The sequence below is a fragment of the Eretmochelys imbricata genome, chromosome 25 (assembly GCF_965152235.1).
Source record: "Eretmochelys imbricata isolate rEreImb1 chromosome 25, rEreImb1.hap1, whole genome shotgun sequence".
Classification (NCBI taxonomy): domain Eukaryota; kingdom Metazoa; phylum Chordata; order Testudines; family Cheloniidae; genus Eretmochelys; species Eretmochelys imbricata.
Window position 1 is genome coordinate 3,493,428 of NC_135596.1, and position 26,562 is coordinate 3,519,989.

At 44.5% G+C, this 26,562-nt stretch overlaps 1 protein-coding gene across 3 annotated transcripts in view; it reads left to right on the forward strand.

The window, feature by feature from the left end:
• TIMM44 (translocase of inner mitochondrial membrane 44) overlaps positions 1 to 26,213 on the forward strand; it is a 53,146-nt gene extending 26,933 nt beyond the window's left edge. For all 3 annotated transcript variants that reach the window (XM_077805352.1, XM_077805353.1, XM_077805351.1), the window contains 6 exons: positions 1,491 to 1,583; positions 1,942 to 2,066; positions 3,926 to 3,976; positions 6,193 to 6,282; positions 18,169 to 18,279; positions 24,899 to 26,213. In XM_077805352.1, the coding sequence (XP_077661478.1) occupies positions 1,491 to 1,583; positions 1,942 to 2,066; positions 3,926 to 3,976; positions 6,193 to 6,282; positions 18,169 to 18,279; positions 24,899 to 25,018 (590 nt within the window). In that variant the 3' untranslated portion in view covers positions 25,019 to 26,213. The remainder of the gene's footprint in view (positions 1 to 1,490; positions 1,584 to 1,941; positions 2,067 to 3,925; positions 3,977 to 6,192; positions 6,283 to 18,168; positions 18,280 to 24,898) is intronic.
• The last annotated feature ends 349 nt before the right edge of the window (positions 26,214 to 26,562 follow it).

Genomic DNA, 26,562 nt, shown 5'->3' on the forward strand with positions numbered 1-26,562 from the left:
CCTTCCTGAACTGTGGGACCCAGAGCTGCACACAGTAGTGCAGGTGGGGTTGTACCAAGGCTATGTAGAACAGAGCTAGTTGTTGTTCCCTTTATATACTCTATACGGTATATGTGAATATATCAGATAGTAAAACTAGTTCTTAGAAGGAGTAAGATTCAGAGCTTAAGCCAATCATTGACTGATATGCTTTGGGAAGAAACTTCCACTGTGGGCAGGTTTTCCCATAGCTACCTAATGCAGCTTCTTCTGGAACTAGCTGCTGTCAGAGATAAAATACTGGCAATTTTAATCTGTTTTTGCAATGGGATTACACTGTCAATTCCCTACTTTTTAAACACATGCTTCTGTATCTATCTTGGAGACGCTGCTTTGCAGGATCTCATCTCCTCCTTCGTCCACTAATGCTCACCCTTCTGATCTCTGGTTTCCTAAGAACAGCTACAAAGAGCTGTAGCAGAGGGGTGGATATTGCCCTTTCATCCCGGGAGATTTATTTCTGTTTTATGCCTTATCTTTGTCCTCAAGGTTTGGGAGTGCATTGCTGCTTAGAGCCTTGTTGTCCTTGCTCTACAGTAGAACCTCAGAGTTATGAACACCTCCGGAATGGAGGTTGTTCGTAACTCTGAAATGTTCATAACCCTGAACAAAATGCTGTAGTTGTTCTTTCAAAAGTTTACAATGGAACAATGACTTAATACAGCTTTGGAACCTTCCTGTCCAGAAGAAACATGCTGCTTCCCTTGTCTTTTCAGTAATTTACATTTAACACAGCACTGTACTGTTTGCTTTTTTTATTTTTTCCTTTTTTCTCTTTTGGTCTCTGCTGTTGCCTGATTGTGCACTTCCAGTTCCAAATGGGGTGTGTGGTTGACTGATCAGTTCATAACTCTGGTGTTTGTAACTCTGAGGTTCTACTGTGATTTCCCAGACATAAATCAGCAAGGTTTTCTCTTGGATCAGGAACCTGCTGAAAGATGGTGGCCTAATGTTAGAACCCTGCACTGCCACTAACCTAGTTTTGGATTACATTCCTGGACGTTTGCTTTCTGGGCGCAGGTGGTGTGCTGTGAGGAGGGATGGAAGGCCTTACACCAATGCTGCATCCTGCTGGGATGATTCAGGAGCACTATTTGCTGAGTTGGCAGATACTTTAAGTTCTCCTAGGCCAGAAGAATGGCAGCTGTATGATCTTTGGGCTCTGACACTAATGCAAAGGAGAAACCAATCTGTAAAACTATGGAAAAAGATAAATGGTTAAGATAATTTATTCCTAATTGTGGGAAAGTAAATGACAAAAACAAATTTTGTCAATGAAGTATTGAAATATATTAAATCATAAGACCAATCTGGAAAGGACTTCATAAGTAAAGTCCAAACCCCTCAGTCAGACCTGTCCACTCTTGCACTTGAACATGCTAATTCCAATTTAAGATGCACAAAAGAGTGAAATGGCAAGGCAATAATGTTGATCTCCTCTCTTCTTTCAGGGTTCTTTGAAATGAAGATGAAGTATGATGAAAGTGATAACGTCTTCATTCGGGCTTCCAGAGCTGTTACAGACAAAGTCACTGATTTAATAGGTAGCATTTCATCTTTGTTGAGAAGAGTCTCTCGAGGGTTACGTGACACACAGCTGAGACTCAGGATTAACAATGGGAGTATTAGAGCTGCTGCTCTCAGTGTGTTACTAGCCTTTGGGAGGGAATTTTGGGCTTACATATATGCAAAATATCAGGATCATATGTCTTGTGGAATGTTGAAGCAGCCAGCCGCTGGATCAGGAGTGGGCAGTATGACAGATGGGGATGAAATTAAAACCCCAAACACAATGTTTAGCTCTGTCCTGGCAGAACTGATTTATGTGAGTGCTCTGTGTCTCCTTACCTTTTGGCAACACTTGTGCCAAGAAAGGCTCATTGAATTGAATTGCCTTGTCAGGTGGGCTGTTCTCGAAGACAGAAATGTCAGAGGTTTTGACAGAAATTCTCAAAGTGGACCCAGCTTTTGACAAGGATCGGTTTCTAAAGCAATGTGAGAACGACATAATCCCCAATGTCCTGGAGGTGAGTTAGAGGGGCAGGGACATGATGCACTTATTTCTGACCTTAAAATCTCACAGAAGGCTTCCAACTCAGACGGTCTGATTTTGCTAAAGATAAAACTCAGTGTTGGGTGGCTGGCTTTTTGCCTCTTAAACTCAGGTTTCCAGCCCAGCTTAATTAACTGGAAGAAATGACTTTGTGTAAGGTGTGATGGATCTCCGGTCAGGAGAACCACTCCACTCAGTCTAGCAGGTTTTAGGCCCTGGCCAGACTGGAAAACAAACTGCCTCTCCCCCTGAGTGACGAATGCTAAGAGCTCCAGAGGGACTTAACATATTTAGATGAATGGGTGGTATTGTATGCAGTGTGGTTGTAGCTGTGTTGGTCCCAGGATATTAGAGACAAGGTGGGTGAGATAATATCTTTTATTGGGCCAACTTCTGTTGGTGAAAGAAACTAGCTTTCAGTCTTACGCAGAGCTCTTCTGCAAGTCTGGATCTGAACTGGACCAGACCTGAAGAAGAGCTCTGCGTAAGCTCTAAAACTTGTCTTTCACCAACAGAAGTTTATCCAATAAAAGGTATTCCCTCGCTCTTGGTCGTACAATGACAGACAATATGTAGCGTTGACAAGCGGGGTGGCAAAATGAATTACAGGCTTGAAAGGACTTTGTAAGGAGAAGCTGAAAAGATTGGGACTGTTTAGTTTAGAGAAGGAAAATGAGAGTGATATATAAACCTATGGATGCTAGAGTAAATAAGAATGCTATTCTTTCTCTCTCATGATGTAAGAAGAGGGAGATGTGCAATTATAGTGCAAGAGGTGTATTTAAAACTGATCAAAGGAAATACTCCTTAATACATTTCACAGTATGTCTGGAGCTTGCGGCCATAAGAGCTCATTGAGCCAGTTGCTTAGGATGATTCAAAAAAGGGATTTGATGTTTATGGGTAAGCAGGACATCCGCAGTGAGTTGTCATTATATTTTGAAAGCAGATGTTGTGTGGTCACATCTGTGTGTAATAACTGATCAGTTGAGTCTCTCTCAAACTGGCTGAACACACGGCTGTATCTGTAGTGTAGACAGAGCCTAAAACTAAGATATATAGGAATCATCACACAGGATTGGACCGCCTTTTTTCTGCTTCTAACAGTGGCCGATGCTAAATGCTTCAAGGAAGGTGCAGAAACCCTTAGATGGACGCTTGTAGAATAGACTGCCCATGGGGAAGGGTCTTTTTAACCCCAGGCAGTAAGTTCACTTATGACTTGAAACTTGAAGATTTATTATGTCTATTGCATTGAAAGGTATCTTGGCTAATGGAACTCTCGATGTTGTTATGCATATCCATGTCCAGTTCTCATGAATTTGCTAATTTCGTGACTTCAATAATATCTTACAGGAGTAGGTGCCACAAGTTAATTATGCAATATTTTTTTTAAATCCTTGCATTAGTTGGAAATGCATTACTGCTTTTCAGTTTAACTGAATGTGCCATTGTTGACCTTTTGCCATGTTGAAAATTGACCATTTGTTCCTGCTGTTTGCACCTGCTTCTGTGTTCCTGCTAAAGTACATCTCCCAGAACTTGAAAACTGCTGGAAGGTATTAACAGTTTTGTGCATGTTACTATTTAAGCCTAAATCTGTGGTTATCTCAAATGGTATTTATTTATAGGTACTTCTGTACTGCTCATCACCTTAATGTCTGAAATTTCATCTCACTCCATGTTGAGTCACGTTAGGAGAAAGGTGTCATGGCATAATGTGGGATTTAAAGAAGGTCACTTTTCAAGAGCTGATAGTTTGACAGGTGCTCTAGGACAGATGTTTTAAAAGTTCCGTTGTTTGTATTGCTTATATATTACTTCCTTTTTTAGGCTATGATATCTGGAGACCTGGATGTCCTCAAAGATTGGTGCTATGAAGCCGTAAGTATAAATATTAATAATGGGTCTTAAAAGGCTGGGATTCTTCTCTGGAGCCCTCTGGTGTTAATTTTGGGCCTGAAATGTCCCAAGATTAGGTTCAGCGTGGCCCTAACCTTGGCCAAACAGCCACCATCCCCATTATAATATTGCTGCGTGCCTTGTCCTTCCTTTCCCCAGTCCCTCCCTCGTGTTTGTCCCCGTCGTTTGGTCTTCTGAGAAACATCTGCCTTGCTCTTGTGTGCTATAAAATAGTAAATAGATGTTTTCCCAGGTGTCTACTATGATAGAATTTCAGTAGTGAGTCCACTTCTTTAAACACAAATGTATGTAAACTGCATCTGATCTGTAACTTCAGCAATAGCTCCAGCATCACATTTTTTTAAGTTTGTGGAAGCAACCTTTGTCGGAAGATTTGTTTATTCTTGGCCTTTAAATGCTGTCTGTTTCTGCTGCCCGTCCTGCTCCAGAATAGTTGGGCTGTTGACAACACACAGAAAACTGTATGTAATTGCTCAACATTTTTAATGTTTTAAAGTTACATCAATTTCCACCACAAGAGGGCTGGAAATTCACATAACCAGATAAGCTTGTGCAGGGAATCTTTTGCATTTTGAACAGGGCAGATCCTTTTCATGGGGCTTTGGTCTCTTGATAGTTTTATTCTGAATAAAGACACAAACAATCAATACGTTGCTATTACAGAGTGGGAGGTTTAAAGCCTTCTGCAAGCATTTCAGCACTGATTTGTATGTACTTTAGTTTACTCTGTAGAACAGCCCTCTTGAAAAGTTTGTAGAGGAGGCAGCAGGCTTACCCCCATGCTTGAATTACTGAGAGGCAAGGGTTTCCTACGTGTTTTATTTTAAACTTAAAAATAAAACTAGCCGAGTTGAGAGTCAGCTGCAAAACCAGCTGAGGAAATGAATAGAATCTCCCATCGATGGGAGAATCTAGGACATCACGGGGTGGGGAGGTCTCAAATGCAATTGTGCAAATCGCTATTTGTAGCAAACTAGCACCATGTGCTAATGTTAGAGAGAACAAGGGAAATAGCCATTCCCAGAGATGGTCTCAAACTCTCACGAGATATAACAGGAAGAGAACAAATTACTCCCTCTAAAACTTTTCTGACTCTGCCTTGTTTGAGAACCCAGTGGTTAGCACAACAAACTTTTGTACTGGTGACCTCTTTCACATAGCAAGCCTCTGAGTGCGACCGCCCTTATAAATTAAAAACACTTTAAAATATATTTAACACCATTATAAATGCTGGAGGTAAAGCAGGGTTTGGGGTGGCAGCTCACAGTTCATGACCCCCCATGTAATAACCTCGCCACCCCCTGAGGGGTCCCAACCCCCAGTTTGAGAACCCTGTGCTAATGGTGAAAGTCCAGTATAATAAATTTAGTGCAGACTTCTGTGTGTATAATAACTCTGATAAACAACTGGCCAATGTTCAAATCAGGTCTGAGAATAACTAAATACAACCCACTAGCTGTCAGGGTGCAGTTCTTGGTTCAGTAAGGTTTCCCTGTCTAATCTCCCTTCAGAACCCTCTGCTTTGACTCCTGTTAGTCTAACCTCCTTACCAGTAAGCTTCTGCAGGATATTTGCACTTTTATGATTTGTGATGAAGATTAGAAGCTTTTCAAGGCACGGACTGTGTCTTCCTTTTTGTTTGACCTACGCCTAGTATATTGCTGGAAGCAAATAGTAATTCAACATCCATGACAACAGGTTTTGATGCATAAATAATAATAAAGCATGTGCGTCTAAAAAGGAGCCAGGAAAAACTGGGCTAATTTCCAAGTTCTGTGTACTGGGGAAATGGTTAGAAAGTTCACTTGCTTTCCAGACTGTTTCCACGTTTGCTGTCAGATCAGAACTGGCTAGCAGGTGCTCTCAATGTGTATGTTCTATGTCGTTAATTGTATGCTTACTGTTATGTCCAGCTGCATGACAGAGGGAATCCCCGATAGGGCAGAATTGTGAGACACCCCCCCGCCCCGAGCATTTAATGAAACCACCTGATAGTTGCATAAATATGGTAATCAGCACATTTGCAAAGAACTGAGATTGTTCAGTGTGTTCACTTTGGTTTGTTTCTTTTGAAATGTTCACTGTAAGGAATCCTCCCTCTTCCTTTCCTTTGTCACTGATTTCCTAGGATATGAAAAGTTCAAACATGTAACCAAAGTTTATATTGCTTCATTTAGACTTACAGTCAGCTTGCTCATCCAATCCAACAAGCCAAAGCAATGGGTCTCCTGTTCCACTCCAGAATTCTTGACATTGACAACATTGATGTAAGTTTCCCATTTTCTGTTCCTCCTCGGAGGATGAATCAAATCCTGAGCTACAATTCAGACTTGCTGTCTTCCTATTAATATTGGTATTATGGCAGTACGTAGAGGCTCCAGCTGAGATCAGTGCTCCACTGTGCTAGGTGCTGTACATACACATCGCGAGAGACAGTTCCTACCTGAAGAGTTTATGATCTAAATCGACATAACAGACAAAAAGGATAGGAAGAGAATCAGTAACACACCACAGTACTTCTCATGAACTTCATTAGTAGTTTGCATGTGAAAGGACCTCAGAATGTGGCCCGGTATCATTGCTTTACAGTTTATTAAATTGCCTAGAAGAGACTCCATTCCTGTTGCTCCCTTTTTTACAGTTCTGTGGGATTTGGGGATGGTTTAAGGCTGCTGGATTATGCTATGTTTTACAGCACTGCTATCTTATTGTTCTTGGGGTTTCCATTTCTCTCAGAAAATGCTGTATGCAGTAAAATTGCTGCATCTTTATTTACATCTAAAATGTAGCTTTATGATGCACGGGCACTTGTGATTCCCTGAGTGTATGTAGAGTGTTTTTTCTGTTTCTCTTCAGCAAGTATTTCACACATCATGTTGTGACTCACCCCTTCCAAGGCTGCTCTAGGATTTGCCACTAATCTTGCTAACATCAAGATGCAGAACCAGGGAGAAATACAGCAACCAACAGAGGCTGTGGGAGAGGATCACTGAATTTGCTTCTTAGCAGCAGTATCCTGCTCTGTTAGCAGTTCCACTGTGGGAATCATATCCCAGAGGGAGCTCTGTTCTGACGCTTGTCATTTTTCAGCTTAGCCACTGGCCCAGTGAGACAGAATTGCAGGAATATTTTCCTGTTGTGACCAAATCCTGGTTACAGACTGCAGGAGTCCTTGTTCCATTGCTGCAAAGGCACCTTGGTGTAAATCTATACCCAGGCAATTTTGAAAGACTAATGATTAAGGCAGATATCATTGACCTTGTGCATGTGTGCACGTGGCTAGGTTGGTACTCATTGTGGTTGATAATTCTTGGTGAACATTTCAGTGGATCAGGTTCATGCAGTGCAGGAAAACCTGCCTGAGAGAAATGACTGTAATTCCCAGAGACTTTTGTTGGGGAGGGAGGTTTATGGTTGTGAGTGAAGCTGTTTTCTTACTAGATAACAGTATCGGATATGGAATCAGTGGTTAAATATATTTATGGATTGACCCCTCCTTCCAAACTAAAGGAGATGTTTTCATCTGATTTGATGGAGAACGTAAAGTTGTTAATGATACAGAAATTGCAGCAGTGTTCAGTAAATATTTCTGTTCTGTATTTGGAAAGAAGCAGGATGCACTCATATAATCTGAGGATGATGAAGTACTTTCTAGTCAATTAGTAACTGAGAAGAATGTTAGACAGCATCTACAAGGTGAGGGATAAACATTTTAAATTAACAGGCCCAGATAACCAGCACCCAAGAGTCCTAAAACTGCTTGCTGAGGAGATTTGTGGCCCATTCTCCCACCATGTTAATTTTTAATAAATCTTGGGATACTGGGGAACTTCCAGAAGACTGGAAGAGTGCTAATGCTGTGGCAATATTCAAAAGGACAAGCAGGATGACTCAAGTAACTGTAGGCTGGTTAGCCTGACATCAATCCCAGACAAAATAGAGAAGCTGATTCGGGGATTCAATGAATCAGGAATTAAAGGATAGCAATATAATCCATACTAGTCAACATGGTTTTATGGAAAATAGGTCTTATAATCTCATCAGAGAACGAAATCAGGTTTCACAAGTTTGATAACTGTGTAGATGTAATATACTTACTTTTAAAAGGATTTGTACACACAACATTCTGATTAAAAAATACTAGTATACCATACTAAAATAAAACACCCCTCACTTTCTTCTCACCACCAGTGGCTGGAATTAGAACTCCGTGGTTTTCACCACAAAATTCTTCACAATTCCTTCTGTTACTGAGGGTTTTCTCTGTATGTAGTTGTATAGTTAGCATCCTACTTAGTTGTCCTGGGTGATACCCTCACCAGGGTTCAGACACTGCCCGTTTTGGAGGGTAGGGGGAGAAAGGAGGCGATCCCCATCCATGATCCCCCACACAATGTGCTTGCTCTGTTTGGGTGAGGGTCACACCAAGGAGCGGTGTTCAGTTTGTAAATTGTTCACGAAAAGGACTCAGGTGGCTAGAGACCTTCGTCTGAAGCAGCACCTCCTCGAGCAGGCCGTGATGCCTGGTTCGGCTCCAAGGCCCTCATTGGATTGGAGGTCGCCCTCTCGCTCAGTGACTGATACTGTCGCATTCCAGGGCTGGCGTCTCTCCGAAGAAGTGGAGAAGCTATTTGACTTGTCAAGTGCGCTGGTGGAAGAGGTCTTATAAGACCAATCAGAACCTCTCCAGGTCTTATGGAGGTTCTTACTCTTCATCTAAAAGTAGCATGGACTGACACTGTGCTGTTGCTGGCAAGCAGGATGGAGCATGTCCTTCAAACTGCTCCCCGGTACAGTCAGAGTTCCTGCACGATAATACTCACAAACTACTGGATACCCTCTAGCCATCTGCCCCGGGGAGGGTAGGCCTCTGTATTCACCATGCACTGGTAGAGCCCGCAAAGGTTCTTTGGAGTACTTTGGCTTCTGTGCTGCCTGGTGCACGGTATTCAGAGAAACGCTGTTTTGTACGTGTGCAGGGTTTTGAAAGCTTCTGTTCTCTCCCAATCCCTGATTCCCTGGTTGTGACTGTCGGGAATGATAGGGCCCAGCAGGGCAGATGTAAGTCTGCATCCAAGGACAGGGAGTCCAAGAGGGTGGACTTAATGGATTGGAAAATCTGCACTTCCTCTTCCCTGCAAATGTGTATTGTGAACCAGCAGGCACTGCTGTCCAAGTACAATTTTATTAATTTGACAGTTATGTCTAAATTTGTAGACCAGTTACCTGAAGCCTTTAGGGAGGAATTTTGAGCGTCAATAATCAAGGCCTGTTTGGTGGCCAAGACATCCATGCAATCAGCTGAGGACATGGCAGATACGTTGGCCAGAGTTATGGCCTGAGCGGTAACCATGAGAAGGGCATTCAGGCATTGCTTCTGATGTGCAACAGACTATAGAGGACCTACCCATCAGTGGTCGAGTGCTTTTTTTTTTTTTTTTTTTTTGCATAAGACTGATGGAACCTTGCCCTTGTTTGGAGACTCAAGGCTACTCGATGCTCTCGGGGGCGTACGCTCCAGCGGTGTGGACGCGTCACTTCGACAGCTGTCAGCAGCAGCAACAGTAGCACTTGCGATGCTCCTTTGGGCAATCCTTCTCCGCCTGGAGGCTGTGAGATTACCCCAGAAAGAGTCATAGATCCCAAAGGCAGAGGTCTTCGGGTCCTGGGTTCAGCCAGTTGACTTATCCTCCCACAGTGTTTACCAAGTGCCTGTTTTGTCTTGTTTGTCCAGGGCAGCAATCCAGTCATGACCTCTATAGCCCTGTCCTCCACATTCAGGGACAGGCTGGCTCCTTTTCACGATATTTGGGGCTCAATAACTACCAACAGCTGGTTCCTAAGCACCATCAGATTGGGTCGCCATCCAGTTCCTTTCCATCTCCCCTCCCCATTCTCCTACCCTGTCCTGTATGGGGACCCCTATCACAAGACATTGCTCCTTGAACAGGTTCAGTCTCTAATAGTGTTGGGAGCTGTGTTGAGGAGGTCCCTATGCAGTGCTGGGACCAAGGGTTTTATTCCCGGTATTTTCTGGTTCCCAGATCCAGAAGAGGGGTGAGCCTGATTCTCAGTCTTTGCAACCTCAACAAATATATCAGATATGTGAGATTCCTGATGGTCACCCTATAAACCACCCTTCCTGCATTACATCCAAACGACTGGTTTGGTGTTCTGAATCTTCAGGACGCTTATTTTCATGTGGCAATTCTTCCGAGCCGCATACGGTTTCTCCTGTTTGTCATGGTGCACTGACATTATTAATATTCTATACTCCCTTTGGTCTGTCCTCTGTTCCCTGTGTGGTTGTAGTGACAGCGTACCTTAAGAAGAGGGGAACTCATATTCTTATATCTAAACTCATATCTAAACAATTGGTTACTGAGGGTCAAGTCCAGGGAAGAAGTTCTTTCTCACATAGACTTCATACTACGCTTAGTCGATCACATGGGTCTCATTCTCAACAGATGCAAGCCAGCGTTGAATCAAAGAATCAAGTTCGTTGGGGCCTTAATAGATTCTACGAGTTTGATAGCGCTTCTGCCTTCAGACTGTTTTCAGGCAGTTCATCCTCTGTCTGAAGCTGCGCTCTGAGCCTGCAGCTCAAATGTGCCTAAGGCTGTTGGATCACATGGCTGCTTGCATGCAGGTGGCCCAATTTGCTAGGTTCCATCTTTGCCTCTCCAAATGTGGCCGAGGCCAATTTCTCATCCAGCCCAGCACTCTGTGGACAGATTGGTCCTGCGCCCTCCGCTGATCCTTGGACTCCTTACATTGCTTTGGACTATCCATCACTGTGTGCCAGCACATTCCCTTTGCTCAGCCACTGCTCACCAGGACCATTTGCAGCGACGCCTCCTTGCTAGGCTGGGGAGTGCATTTGTGGTCACTGAGAGTTCAGAGTCTATGGTCAGAACAGGAAGCTACGTTTCATATCAACATTCTGGAACTTTGAGCCATTTACAAGGCATGTTGCCTTCCGATATTGAATCTGGCTCAATGGATCACATTATTATGGACAATCCCACTGTGACGTATTATGTGAACAGAAAAGGAGGAACACACTTTAAAGTGCTGTGTCAGGTAGCAATTGGACTTGGCAGTTTTGCATCAGAGAGAACATTACTACTGTGGCTGATCACTTACCTGCAGCCTGGAATCAATTCACAGATCACCTCAGTAGCAATTTCTCTGAGTCACGAGTGGTCTCTGAAGTCCAGTGGCCTTCAGTCCATCTTTACAGTTTGGAGCATTCCGATGATAAATCTGTTCGCTACGAGAGACGAGAAGAAATGTCTCTCTTTTGCTTTCAGCAGGGCCTTAGTCCGGGCTCTCTGGCCAATGCCCTTCACCTAAATTGGGAATCCGCAATCTTGTATGCTTTCCCTCTGATTCCAATCATCCAGCAGGTAATCATCAAACTCAAGTTGGACCATGCCAAGGTCATCCTCATTGCTCCAGCATGGCCGAGGCAGGGTTGATTTTCTGACCTGGCGTTATCAATTCAGCATTCCATGTCTCTTCCACTTCATCCCCACCTACTGAACAAGCAGCACAGTCAGATCTCGTATTCTGCACCCAGCTCTCTGCATCTCACTGCATGGCTGCTCCATGGTTAAATGAGGAGGAAAAATACTCAGAGGCTGTTCAACAAGTGTTACTTAACAGTAGGAAACACTCTACTAGATTGGCCTGTTTGGCCAAATGGAAACGTTCTTGGTGTGGTCATCTGCTCACAGGGTTCATCCGAGCTTGACAGGGATGCAGGATGTCTTGGAGTACTTGTTGCATCTTCAGGCTTCAGCTCTTGCATTCAATTGCTGGCCACCTGGCTGCAATTTTGGCATTTCATCTGCCCATTCAGGGGAGGCTGATATTTTCAAATGCCGTGATAGCAAGGTTCTTGAACGGAGTCCTTCATCGCCACCTGCCAGTGAAAGAACAAATTCTTTTGTGGGACCTCAGTACAGTCTTAATGGCTCTGATGGGACCTTGGTTTTGAGCCTCTTCCATCATTATCTTTTCCTCTTCTGTGTCAAAAACTGCATTCCTGGTGGCCCTAACATCTGCAAGGTGTGAGAGTTGCTGGTTTAAATGGCAGAGAGCCTCCTTACACACGATTCTCTAAAGATAAGGTGACTGTGTGGCCGCTCCTGAAGCTTTTATCTAAAGTGGTGTTACGCTGCCTGGTTCAGGTGAAACTGTATCTGCCGGTGTTCTGTCCGAAGCTGCATTCAGCCGTGGAGGAGCAGCATATTAATTCACTGGATGTCGGGTGTCTTTTGCCTGGACAGGACTAAACCCTTTTGTGATTAGCCTTTCTGTTTGCGTCGTTTGCAGACCAAATGAAGGGACAAGTAGTCTCTTCGCAGATCTCCTGGTGGATAACTTCCTGTATCAAGACTGCATATGAAATAGCATGAGCTATGCCCCCTCAAAGGTATTTTAAGTGACCTTTCAGTACTGGATATTTGCAGGGCTGCCACTTGGTCATTTGCACATATGTTTTCCATCCATTATGCCATTACTGTGGCATCCAGAGCAGATGCGAACTTTGGAGGGGCAGTCCTGCAGTCCTTGTTTAAGTAGACCAGGGGTTCTCAAACTGGGAGTCATGACCCCTCGGGGTCTCAAGGCGGTTACATGGGGGTCATGAGCTATCACCTCCATGGGGCTGACAGCTCCCAGCCGCCATTAAATTACCCTCCCCACATGTTTAATGTATAAGGAGGGTCACACTCAGAGGCTTGCTGTGTGAAAGGGGTTACCGATACAAAAAGTTTGAAAACCACTGAAGCAGACTCTGGGCCCCGCTTCCTGCAGGTACTGCTTGTGAGTCACCTAAGTGGAATACACGTCTGCATCTCCTCAAAGAGGAAGAAATGGTTACTTACCATAACAGGTTCTTCAAGATGTGATGTAGATGTGTGTTCCATAACCCACCCTCCATCCACTCTGCACTTAAGTCTGTGCTCCTGACATTGGGTGCGAAGGAACTGAGGGACGTTGGGGTGGTGCTGCCTCATATAGTCAGGAGAGGGGATACAGCCAGGAGGCGCAAACACCACCCCCCTACGAGTACTGTTAGGCAGAATTTTCCAGCGCACACCCAAGTGGAATACACAGCTGCATTACATCTCGAAGGACCACAGTTACAGTCAGTAACCATTTTGGCATTATGAGACCAATGCTGGAATATTGCGTCCAGTTTTAGTGTCCATGTTTTTAAAAGGATGTTAAAAATTGGAGAGGCTACAGGAAAAAAACACAAATGATTTGAGGACTGGAGAACATACCTTACTGGGAGAAACTTAGACCTCAATTTGTTTAGCATATCAAAATACCACAGATGTATCCAAGACTCTTCAGGCAAGTCAATTTCCCTAGCAATGGAGGCCAGTTGGTGGAAGAAACTTGGTAGTTTCCTCCTGTTTCCTGAACCATTAAACTGCTGCGCAGTTTGTGATAGCCAGTAACCTCTTGAGAGGGCTATGATGGGAGCAGCACAGGGAGCTAAGGCTTGAAGCTCCTGGGCTTTTAGCTGTGTGGGATTCTAGGACTGGAATAGCAGGGGGGACAGTTGAAGTTCATTGGCAGAGCTGCATGTGGGAAACTATCAGCCCTCAGAATGCCTCAATGTTACACAAACTGCCAGTGCCTCACAGTCCTTTTCAAAACAGGAAGAAATGAAGCTCATAGTGTTCCTTTTGCTAGTACTCATAATGCCATTGGTTGTAACCCTAGCAGCGGGAAACTAATGCCATAGTACTACATGGCAGATTGGTTTAAACCCCAGTTGTGCTTTGAAAGAATGTTCGGGTTACTCTAACTTGATTTCAGATGAGCATATTTTCTGTGAACCAAATATCATCACCACCACCACTCCCATAACCGCGTTGGTCATTGGGGCACCATCATTGATGAGCAATGGCAATTCTTATAAAAACTGTTCCCCTCCCTCTCCTTCCAAGGGCCATATTGCCATAATAATCTGAGGGCCTCCTGGGATACCGGACTGTCCCCTTCCCTTACACCAACTCCTCTGAAATAACAGGAAACCTTTCCTGCCCTTTCTGTAGCATGAGGAATTAAATATGAATGCCAACTGAGCAGGAATCTGCCCATTACAGCTGCAATTCCCTTGATTATCTCCAGCAATAAATAACAATGCATTCTAATCAAATGAACTTTATTGAAGTAATAAACATCATCACTTTATTCTAAACATCTCACTTAATTTAGGAATGTCCAGTATTAAGTCTGTGTCCAAGAGACATGACTTCACGGTGTACTGAATAATAACTCCTGGGTGGGAAGTTTAGATTTTTTTTTCTCCCCCTTCCATTGCTAAATAGCACGGTGTCACGGTAGCAGGACTGGAGTTCTGGCTGAAGAGGCACTTTGTTATTCGTCTGTTTTCAGCCATTTACAACTTCCTTGAAATATTACCCTAGGGTCATCTTTGTTTGTTCTTAGCCCAAAGGTGAATGGGCAAGGGGATATTTAATAAAATTCTCCTACAACCTTTGAGCAAAAAGGTATTGTCAGACATTCTTCTGATACTTTTTTATACTTTGAAAACAGACTATTTTGTTGGCAAACTTCTATGTTGGCATGTACAGTGTTTTCAATCAGAATGGCATCTTTGCTACAGTTGGGAAAGAACATTGAGAATGAAAATAGCAAACTGTACAGCATGTCACTTCCAAAACTGAACTGTTGTGTGTGCAATATGATTCTCCAGATAGCGTTTTATACCTGCATAGTGAAGTCATGTTCCACCTGTATCTGAATATGCAATTCCCATGTACACGTGAGAAGAGTGAAACTTAAGACCAACACTTTCAAACATAGCCATTTAAATACATATTTGAGGTACAGTACCTAGACAGACATTCTAATTTTCAAAGATGCTGAGCACCCACAGCTTCCTTTGTCTTCAGTGGGATTTTTTGGTGCTTAGCACCTCTCAAATGAAGGCCTTTTGCTTAAGTCCCTTAATATGGATTTAGATGTGCAACTTTAGGAACACGTTTCAAAATGTTGGCTTAGAAGCATGTAACGTAACAAACTGACTGGAGACAGTTTTCTTTTTGCTAAAAACTCTAAAAATTAAATGCAAAAAACTATACTAATACAGAATTATTATTAAAATGTAGATGTTACAGACACAGATATAATGAAATTCAGTGCACACACTGCGGCTTATGTTAAGGCAGAAAAGATATCCATCATCATCTGCATTAGCAGAAAATGGCTGTCCAGGTGAATTCCTGAACTGGCACATGGCCATAAAGTCTGGCTTTAGACACGTGGGATAAAAGTGCTCAGAGCTGAATGTTTGTCATTGAGTATTCTGGTTCCCTGGCTGAGCTGGAAGGTAGGTGCCTATATGATTTATTTCTGGGCTAGAAACTTAGGGCTGGTCTACACTACAGCCTCCCTCCCGCCGGTATAAATGTCCTAATACACCGACATCCTAACTCCACCTCCACGAGAGGTGTAAGGCTTATGTAGGTTACTTACATCGGCTGTTGTCTGTTTTGTCACCTGCCATGAAATTGACAAGAAAGCTGAGCAGCTAGAGCCCAGCTATGCCCCTGCTCCCCTGGAGAGCTGGGCTTGCTCTCCAGGGGCGAGAAGCACCAGATGGGTTCCCCCCCACTTCCGGCGGGGAATGGAGAGGCGAGAAGCCCTGGGCGGCCTGCTGGGAGCCTGTGGGGCAGCTGGACTCCTGGCAGGGAGCTGACACCAGGCTATGTGCTCCCCACACTGCCCCTCTTAGGTCAGTGGAAGTGCTCCTGGTAAGGATGTGCACCACTGACCCAAGGAAGGTCGTGTGGATGTACCCCACTGGCAGAATTACTGTGGTGGCTGTAAGTCGACCTAATATAGGTCGACTTACCTTTCTAGTGTAGACATACTCTTTGGCTCAAGTGCAACTAGGAAAGCTTTGCTTGCCAGGCAGGTGACATGCTGAGCTTAGTCTTGGCCAAGTGAGAGACTCTCCTTTTCTAACGCTGTTACTCCATAGAGAATGACAGGTGGGGCTGTGGCAGAGTTCTCTGCCCTCTTGCCTGGGTAAAGTCAGTCATTGGCTGTTTTAAGGGGAAGGACATGTACAATGAGTAACTTGCCGGCCCTCTATGCCACATGCAGGTGGGAAATGGCTTCCAGCAACTTGACTTAACTTTTTTTTTTAATAAGTGCTCAAATCCAGGAAACGTTGCCATAGTTCATTTGAACATGCATCTTAGCTCTGTCCTTTGTGTGCGTTATAATGCAGTCTTTAATTAAATGATCAAATACTACTGCTTAAAAGCAATCTGTGACTTTTTCTACTGTCTTAAAGACACACTGCTTCTGAGGTAATACAATCAAGGATTTAAAGACCATGGGAAAATTTTCAGTAGCTCCTAAGTCACTTAAGCACATTTGAACAATTGACCCTATATCAAAATAGATTCCTGCCAGAGGGGAGTATTTAATTTTGCATTGTCTTTTGCATTTCATTTCCTAGGTTTTCAGAGAGGTAAGAGATGTCAGTGGAATAAAGAGGACAGAAAAAGGGTGGGGGGGGAGGCATAGGCCTTCATGGCTTCTATTCCACTTAAAAGTTCCTTTACCCAGTGCATTGAGACTTACCTCGTTATGGGATATTTACTTACTAGGTGAGAAGTGTCAAAGTTGGAGTTGAGTTTGAGTTATTTCCCTGGAAAAAGTATACTGCTATTTTTTACAAAAAGAAAAGGAGTACTTGTGGCACCTTAGAGACTAACCAATTTAGTTGAGCATGAGCTTTCGTGAGCTACAGCTCACTTCATCGGATGCATACCGTGGAAACTGCAGAAGACATTATATACACACAGAGACCATGAAACAATACCTCCTCCCACCCCACTGTCCTGCTGGTAATAGCTTATCTAAAGTGATCATCAAGTTGGGCCATTTCCAGCACAAATCCAGGTTTTCTCACCCTCCGCCCCACCCCACACAAACTCACTCTCCTGCTGGTAATAGCCCATCCAAAGTGACCACTCTCTTCACAATGTGTATGATAATCAAGGTGGGCCATTTCCTGCACAAATCCAGGTTCTCACTCCCTCACCCCCCTCCAAAAACCACACACACAAACTCACTCTCCTGCTGGTAATAGCTTATCCAAAGTGACCACTCTCCCTACAATGTGCATAGTAATCAAGGTGGGCCATTTCCAGCACAAATCCAGGCTCTCTCACCCCCCCCCCCCCGGGGAACGAACACACACACACACACACACAAACTCGCTCTCCTGCTGGCCAGCAGGAGAGTGAGTGTGTGTGTGTGTTCCCCTGGGGGGGGCGGGGTGAGAGAGCCTGGATTTGTGCTGGAAATGGCCCACCTTGATTATCATGCACATTGTAGGGAGAGTGGTCACTTTGGATGAGCTATTACCAGCAGGAGAGTGAGTTTGTGTGTGTATGGGGGTGGGGGGGGTGAGAGAACCTGGATTTGTGCTGGAAATGGCCCAACTTGATTATCATACACATTGTAAGGAGAGTGATCACTTTAGATAAGCTATTACCAGCAGGAGAGTGGGGTGGGAGGAGGTATTGTTTCATGGTCTCTATGTATATAATGTCTTCTGCAGTTTCCACGGTATGCATTCGATGAAGTGAGCTGTAGCTCACGAAAGCTCATGCTCAAATAAATTGGTTAGTCTCTAAGGTGCCACAAGTACTCCTTTTCTTTTTGCAAATACAGACTAACACGGCTGTTACTCTGAAACCTGCTATTTTTATCATCCTCTCATAACTCAGAAATAGCTGAATAGATTTTTGTTCACATTTTCCAAAAAATTCAGCCCTCAGGCAAATAAGAATGGAAAATTTCTGCCCAAAAGGGACCGTTTTCCCCAAAAAGTGGTAGTATAAATATTTAAAAACATGGTTATAAAGAGGAAACATTTTGCAACTATGTGTTAGTACAGTTGACTCAAGCAATTGTACTAGAACAACTGATATAATTCAGCATAGTAGCCAGAATCAGCCTTGAACGGGATTACAGGCTAGTGATTTACTGTGCAAGTCATAGTGGTCCTCTTAAATTCTCCTGATGTTAACATACAGAAAGACATCTCCACTTTCTAACAGAAAATTTTTCTTTTGTTACAGCTTGCTATGGGGAAGCTGATGGAGCAGGGACCCGTATTAATTATCACTTTCCAGGTTCAACTTGTTATGGTGATTAAAAATCAGAAAGGAGAGGTGGTAGAAGGAGATCCGGTAAGTGACACTGTCAAGGCTGATTCCCCACTCTGGCACTTTGAGTGCAGAAGGTGGGGGCCTGTAAGGATTCTAACAATTAATACTGGCCACTCCAGGCTTGTATTAAACTCCTAAGGTTACAGCTTTTCTCTGACCTTGGATGGGTAAATGCTGCCATCACCCAACAGCAAAAACCCCTTTGAGAACCCAGGAAGGCACCCTTGGGAATTCCTTCCTCTGGGATACCCTCAAGCGCCCCCCCCCCCCCCCCCCCCCCCACACACACGGAAATCAGCTGTTGCCACCAGCTAAACAACCTGCACAAACGTCTTAGGACACACAAATCCAATTCTATTCTTAAAAAAGGTAAATTGTATTAAAACAAAAAGAAAGAAAATACATCTGGAAACTCAGGCTATTGCTAGATTTAAAAAGAGCAAATACAAGGATTAAGCATCAGGAATAGTTCCTAAGGTCCAGCTTAAAGGTTACAAGCGAAACAAAAGCACCTGGGGTTAGCACAGAGGCGTCCCCAAGCCATAAAGAAATAAAAGGAGATAAACCTGATCGCGTCTTCCGAGACATTCATTTCCTGATCTTCTTACACATCTGGGGTTTCAAATGAGTAGTTCCTAGGTATGATACCGATGATTTTTCATACCTGGCCCCAAGCTTTTTACAGCATAGTTTCAGTCCTGTCTCTGCTTCTCTCTGAGAACAACCACAGACAGACAAAAGGGGAGTCTTGTTTCAATTTTAAAAAGTTCTAGCCTTCCCATTGGCTCTTTTGGTCAGGTGCCCACTTACTTCCTTTTACCTATGCATCGCAGTGACACTTTTTAGCCCTTTACAGGTAAAGCAAGTAGAGAAGAGCTACTAAGAGGGATTTTATAGCTAACTGGCTGGCTGGGTCCATAAAAGGAAGCTACCCTTCCCCCCCCACACCTTTCATTTATCACAGATGCCCTGTACTGTGTGTGAAAAATGAAGTGCTTTGCAGTCAGTTCTAGTGAGATTGTGTACATTCACTTTTAATCCCATCATCACTGTGTAACACACACATCTGCCATGGAGCCTGGCTAATGTGCATTTAACTAATCCATACTCTCCGTAATTCACCCCCACAAATACATGCCCTCTCTGCTTCTGAGCAGAGATGAAATAGTACTCTAGCAAGAGGTCTGACATTATGGAACCCTCATTACTTCAATGTTTGCTAAAACATCACTAATTAAAACTAAGCTTGTCAAATAAATGAACAAGTACATTTTGTGATGGAGAACTGGGCTTTCCTTAGGATGATCATTTACTAATAGATGAAGTTTAGTGCTTCACAGTGGGTCTCCAAATCACCAGTGTGAAGTAACAAGGTCCTGCACTCAAAGCACACATGAAAACTTTGCCCTGTAAGCATGTCCAAACTTCTTGTGTATCCCAGAACTCAGATGCTTTCACTGCTGTTAACAGAGATCTAGAAAATGGAGCAATTGATTTAAAAAAAAAATCCACCAACAGAAAAAACTGGAGGGGAGTACTTGGAAAAACAAGATATCTGATGGTAGGAACCTTAGCAGCCCTCTTAAAAAGTGCTCAGAATGTGGAAGGTGTAGTGAGCTGGTGTACAGCTAATGGGATTTGAGTCTTTATAGTGGGAAATGGTGATTGGGTTCAGTAAATTACACTTCAATCCCAGGTGAAATCATAGAACCAAATCATGAAATAGCAGAGCATCCAGATGCATCTAGCACAGTGGGTCCCTGCCCCTGGGCACACCTGCTCCCTTCCTGTGCCTGGCCTGGCTCAGCCACTCAGAGCTCTGTCCTTGTCAGATGCAGGGGGTGGCAGGTACACTGCCTGAGATCGTTGTGCTGGTGCATTTGAAATGACAAGGGATCCTGGGCAGCAGTTGAGAGAAGCAAAGGGTGGGATTAGGGGTTAGAGAAGGTTGTGAAACCTGGGGAGATGAGTTCCATGGTCAGCACACTGCCTGGAGGATTACACAGCATCACTCACAGCTTGCAGCTTGATTCTATTACTTTAAAGTCTAATGACAGACCTGCTAGACAAAGGGAATTTAGTGGGTGGAAAGTTCCAGCAGTGGCTCAAGCCAAATTGGAAATAAGCAGGGCTGTTACTATCTGTCCAGGATTCAGCGCAGAGAGGAACAGCGGCTGCTACCTTTACAGATCTCCCTACTTGGGACTGGTTTCAGAGTAACAGCCGTGTTAGTCTGTATTCGCAAAAAGAAAAGGAGTACTTGTGGCACCTTAGAGACTAACCAATTTATTTGAGCATGAGCTTTCGTGAGCTACAGCTCACTTCATCGGATGCATACTTGGGACTGTCATCTTGCTGTGGGGTTTGAACAATCAATCTCACTTTACCGTCACATACATTCTGTCACTTCATGGCTCAAATGTAGGACCTTTCTGAGCAAAAAAAAAAAAAAAAATGATGATTTCACATGTTAAAAACCTTTTGGGAAAAACAACAGGGATAGAAGTAAAAACAGTAACCTCCCTCCACCCCCATCCCATGTTAGGGTCAGCCTTACACAACATGCCTCAGTTAATCAGCTAATCATTTCTTAATGTGGCTGCTTTACATAGATACCAGAACTTCATACGCTTGGTCTGTTCTTCATGCACTTGTCTTTTGTGTGCACCTGGGTTGTCTTGGATCAGCTGTTTCTGATGTTTCAGGACTGCGTGGAAGTGTCTGGTAGGGGAGTTTCATGTGACCCTTCATGAGAGAGAAACCATAAGGAAAGAGTAACTATGAATAATAACGGCAGCTGGTTGGGGCCCTGTAGGGCCATCTGAAAGGAGCAGTGAAAGCCCATTGCTTAAGTAGGAGAATGGTGCCTGGCTAGGAGGTGCTGTGAGCACCTGGGAGGAGGGAGAGATGAAAAGGGAGCAGCAGCTGTTCTGACTGCTGCGCCACACCCGTGCTCTCAGCTACCTGTGGTGGGAGCTCCATACTGCAGCTGTAAGTAATATCTAGCTCTCACCATTTGGTCTCGAAGCGCTTTGCAAAGGATGTCAGTATCATCCCCATTTTTAAGATGTGGGAAACTGAGGCACCGAGGAGGGGGAACGACAAATCAGGGCACAGTAGGACCTTCATTTCCAAGTTGGGCTGTTCCCTGTTTTTATATTTAATTTGTTTATTTTTATGTTTTGAATGCATGCTTTCTTGCCTTTCTCCGTCCTTGACGAGAGGGACCTCTGGAAGTGAGGAGCCCAGAAGTACTGGACACTTGGGCAGAAATTAGCAAAATGGCATTGAAATGGGAGAAATGAAAATCAATAAATTGCAAGAGGGGTGGAGAATAATCTCAAACCCAGGGAGTTTAGGTTCTGGATCCACTGTAATCGTACTAAGGTTCTGGCTCAAACCAGGTAAACTGTTCTCCTCGCCTCATGCTAGACACTGCACATGGCACAGTCCTGTGTTGGGACCTCTGAAAGCTACTCTGGGGATGCCTGACTGACCATGCCCTGTCCTGGAATCTGTGTGTGAATCACTTCTTGCAGTGGTTTCATTTGTCCGTGTAAACTCTAGAAAGTGTCACTGTCATTCACTTAAGCACCGTCCTGCGGATATGTTCTGTCAGGCTCGTTTTGGGAGTTAATGACACATGGGTTTAAGAGCTTGTGAAATTTTCTGAAAATCCCTGGGGGCTGAGTGGCAGGCTCTCCAGACGGCTCTCGCTGTGCCTGGGCAATGTTTAAGTAGTTTAATGATGTGGAATAGGTGACGCTGCAAGGAGCCTGGAGCTGGGCAGTTTCCAGGAGCCTTCCATTAAAATTAATACGTGTTTAATAAATAATGGCTTTTCTCAGCCATTCTCCTGAGCCCAGACTGTAGGTTTACAGAAAAAAGGACTAATTTTAATGATGGGCCCATCTGGCCTGATTTGCAGCCTGTCATATTGACTGCAGGGAGAAGAGAGGTCTATTTAGTGATTTCTCACATGAAATTAGCCCATTGGTAAAAGATGGGTATGGATGGGATAATTATTAAAGGGGATATCAATGTCTGGTTCCTTGAGAACAGCAATACATCAGGGGGATACATTAAAATGCTGTAAAGGAAATGAAACTTTAGTTTTAATCCAGTGTCAGCTGCAGGCTGGCTGGGAGCCGTGATTCAGTTTTACTGTTGCGCTTCTCCTGCAGCGCCTTGGAGTCAAGAGCAAATGACCTCCTAGGTAACAGGGAGCCTCGCGCTGTAAACTCGCTAAATAGAAATCACGTGCTGGTTCCTGCTGCAGCATTGCCTGTTTGCGCTCACCCACTGCAGGGCTGCAGACTCACCCTCAGTGGGATGTGTAGGAGGTCTGAGAAGATATGAAATGATTATGCTAGTTGCTCTAGCAAATACACCACTTTAAAAAGAGAGCAGGGGACAGATGCCTGTAGAGTTTTGCACAGTTGATCTGGGGAAATAGGCCTTTAACCATCCAGCAAAGCATTCTTGAAAGGTCCAAGGAATCCTCTTTAAAATTAATCCTGAGAGGTTGTGGTACAGGATGCTATGCCTGTCACAGCATCCCATGGGAATAAGGGACAAATTTTAATCTTAAATGCATAACTACAGTTTAGAAATTCACTTCTGGGAGTCCACAGATGTTTGCAGTCCCAGTTTCTTTGAATATATGCAGCAACATCCACTGCATATCCAAGTTTAGGATGTAGCTCTATTAATAAAAATGTAAAATCAGTCACCCAGAACTCCCACAGTGCAGGTAACAGGTTGTTTTCTTTGTTCCGTGATGTCTCATTCCCCAGTAAGAGAGCCATCTTCCCTGTGTTTTGATGTCACAGGATCCCTGTAGTTGTCTGCCACACTTCCAATAAAACAACCTATTTTTCAGGAGCCTGAACCTTTCCAGATCACAGCTTTGGTGCCAATTTTCTCCTTTCTTAGTTTGCCTCTTTCATTACAGAATGTAATGAAATGGAGTTTGACTGTCACAAATAGGTAGAAAATGCAAATTAAGGTTTCAGTGGCAATTAACTCAGCCCCATTACCCATCTTACATGTTTATACACTTAACAGCATAGATTTCTTCAGGAAAATACTACAGTGGAACCTCAGAGTCATGAACACCAGAGTTACGAACTGACCAGTCAACCACACACCTCATTTGGAACCGGAAGTATGCAATCAGGCATCAGCAGAGACTAAAAAACCCCCCCCAAAATACAGTATAGTACGGAGTTAAATGTAAACTGCAAACAAAATAAAAGGGAAGCAGCATTTTTCTTCTGCATAGTAAAGTTTCAAAGCTGTATTAAGTCAATGTTCGACTGTAAACTTTTTAAAGAACCATAACGTTTTCTTCAGAATTGAGTGTTTCAGAGTTACAAACAACCTCCATTCCCGAGGTGTTCATAACTCTGCAGTTCTACTGTATACGTATTGACCCAGGATAACAGGACTAGAGTGAGTACTACATGTGTGCAGGGCTTTGACCTGGATGGAAATGTAATGGTTGCATTTCCTGCAGTTTTGTGACTTTTCATCGTGCAGGTTAAAGTTTTATTAAGAGGGTTTTGTATTGTATTTCCTCCGTTACTAAAGAGAGAAGGAAGGGCAAGGGAGACGTGGGGAAAAGATAAAAGGCTAAAAAATGACAGAAGAGCAGGGCAAACATGCTTCCAAATGGGCACCAGCCAGCCCAAGGGTGTTGGAGATTGTGTACTTAGGTGTTTGCATGCACACAAGTCCGTGTTCAAATACTCTCAGCTTTATGAAATCAGAGGTACTAACTGCAGGAGATTCCATGTAGAGCTCAGCTGCTCCCCGGTTATCTGTGTTAAACTGGTTGTCAGAACAGGCAAATGTGTGTGTGTTCTTGTTGCCGTATAACTCAAATGGCTACCTGGCCCAAATTTTCAAGCATCATAACCCTTTGGGGCAAAAGCTAAGTAGGGAAAATTCAGCCCAAAAGGTTAAGTTTTTGAAACACTGCGCAAGAGAAAGTGAGCTTATGATATATGGCATTTTGGTAACCTTAACTAAAGTAGATAAAAAAAGAAAAAAGATAAAAACAAAATGAGTGTAGGACTTATATAGCAGCGATGTTGTTCTGTGTGTGTAGGGGGGACTCCTAGCCTGGCAGCGGTGCCGTGTTCTCTGTGAGGGGTTGGGTGATTCGTAGCCCACAGCGGTGCCGTGTTCTCTGTGAGGGGGGAGGGGAGTGACTCGTAGCCCACAGCGGTGCCGTGTTCTCTGTGAGAGGGGGAGGGGAGTGACTCGTAGCCCACAGCGGTGCCGTGTTCTCTGTGAGGGGGGAGGGGAGTGACTCGTAGCCCACAGCGGTGCCGTGTTCTCTGTGAGGGGGGAGGGGAGTGACTCGTAGCCCACAGCGGTGCCGTGTTCTCTGTGAGGGGGGAGGGGAGTGACTCGTAGCCCACAGCGGTGCCGTGTTCTCTGTGAGGGGGGAGGGGAGTGACTCGTAGCCCACAGCGGTGCCGTGTTCTCTGTGAGAGGGGGAGGGGAGTGACTCGTAGCCCACAGCGGTGCCGTGCTCTCTGTGAGGGGGGAGGGGAGTGACTCATAGCCCACAGCGGTGCCGTGTTCTCTGCAGTGTGTAGTTTCAATTCTAACAAGTGAATTTTTGTTTCAGGACAAAGTTCTGCGGATGCTGTATGTGTGGGCGCTCTGCAGAGACCAGGATGAACTCAACCCGTATGCTGCCTGGAGGTTATTGGACATTTCTGCTTCAAGCACTGAGCAGATCCTCTAAGAATGCCATCCAAGAGCTTCCTCTACCTCTCACTTGCACCAGTGCCATGTCTGAACTTGTACCAACCTACAGTGTAAGGAGGGAGCTGTGGGGAACAGTCTGTGTTGGTTCCTTTTCAGAAGAGGCAGCTATTGGGTGTGCCATCACTTCAGCAGTCCCTGATGTGACCTGCCTGGGACCGACATGGCTGCCCTGGGCACGGCGCTAGCTTTACACTGTAAGAATGTGCAGTAGATTTAAGTGTGACTGATTTAAGACACTAGCAGCTGCTGTCGGTTCCTTTTTAAATCTTAGCTGGAGGAGGCTGGCCTCTTTCCTCCCCATGTTCCCTCGTGCTTCCTGACATGGACCCAGGTGGGTACTGGGCAGTAGCAAAGTGACGTGTATTGTTTGCAATGTCAGCATCTATAGTAACCCAAAAGTAGCCTCTCCAGGTCCCTGGAAGGCTCTCAAAGTTCTTTCAGGACATGCCAGTGTCAGCTGCTCTCTTACTAGGTTGCACCAATAAGCCTTCTGTTGATACAGTGTCATGCACTTTACCAAACCAAATGCAACCATGCCTCCACACATGCACCTTCCGCAGAGTCCTGCGGGGCCATATCAACACAGGGCCAGGCAGGCTTGCAGACCTGGCTGTAGCAGTGAGGCATGCTCCGGGCGGTGTTACACACAGTTCTCTTCTGATGCAGGTGGGACTCACTGCTTAGAGAGTCTTCGTGTTTGAATCTCCCCAGATCCAGGGGTAGTCACATGAGCTGTACTTGCCTGGGCAGAGTGCCAGCGGTGACTGAGAAAGGGGCAGAGCTGGAGAATACTGACCAGGGACAAGAGAGATGGACACAAGCAGTTGGCATTATCTGCTGTAGATGCAACAGAGAGAGCAAATAAGGTGCAAAACCAACTTGGGACATAGCACCCCCCACACACACACCCAGTTATTTATTGCTAAGACTGAGTGCAGAGGGTATGATTCACTTACCTGCCCTATATAAATTGAAGGGTACAATCTCCTGCCGCAGGTGGAGGTGCACACCTGGCCTCTCACTGGGACCTGTGTGATGACTGCAGAGCTTGGAGGAGGTTTACTGGCACAGAATCCAAACTGGTGCTGGGTAAATGGAGGTTTAGCTGAGATGTTCTCGTGTTCATAGATTCTTCTGCTGCCTCCTTCAATAAAGAGTGAAGATTCTTGTAAGGGTGTGACTTATTTGGGTAGAGGATAACTTACCCAATAGGGGATTCAAAGGAATGTTGAGTCTGGGTTTTTCTGATTCTCCATGCGCACAAAGCAGAAGAGCTGTTTTTTGCTTTGTAATTCAAGAAAATCATTCTGCCTGTTCCTCCTCCTCTCCCCCCTCCACCTCCCGGTGAGCATCCAGAGCAGTTCTTTTGGTGAATTTAAATGGAATCAAATGTCTAGCCCAGGCGTCATTATCATTCCTGTAGCAGCTGTTACAGACAGTCTGATGTATGCGGCAAGTTCAACAGCACCCATTATCTTGCACAACTCTGCCATACCGGAGTCTCCCGCTCCCAGGACTGGG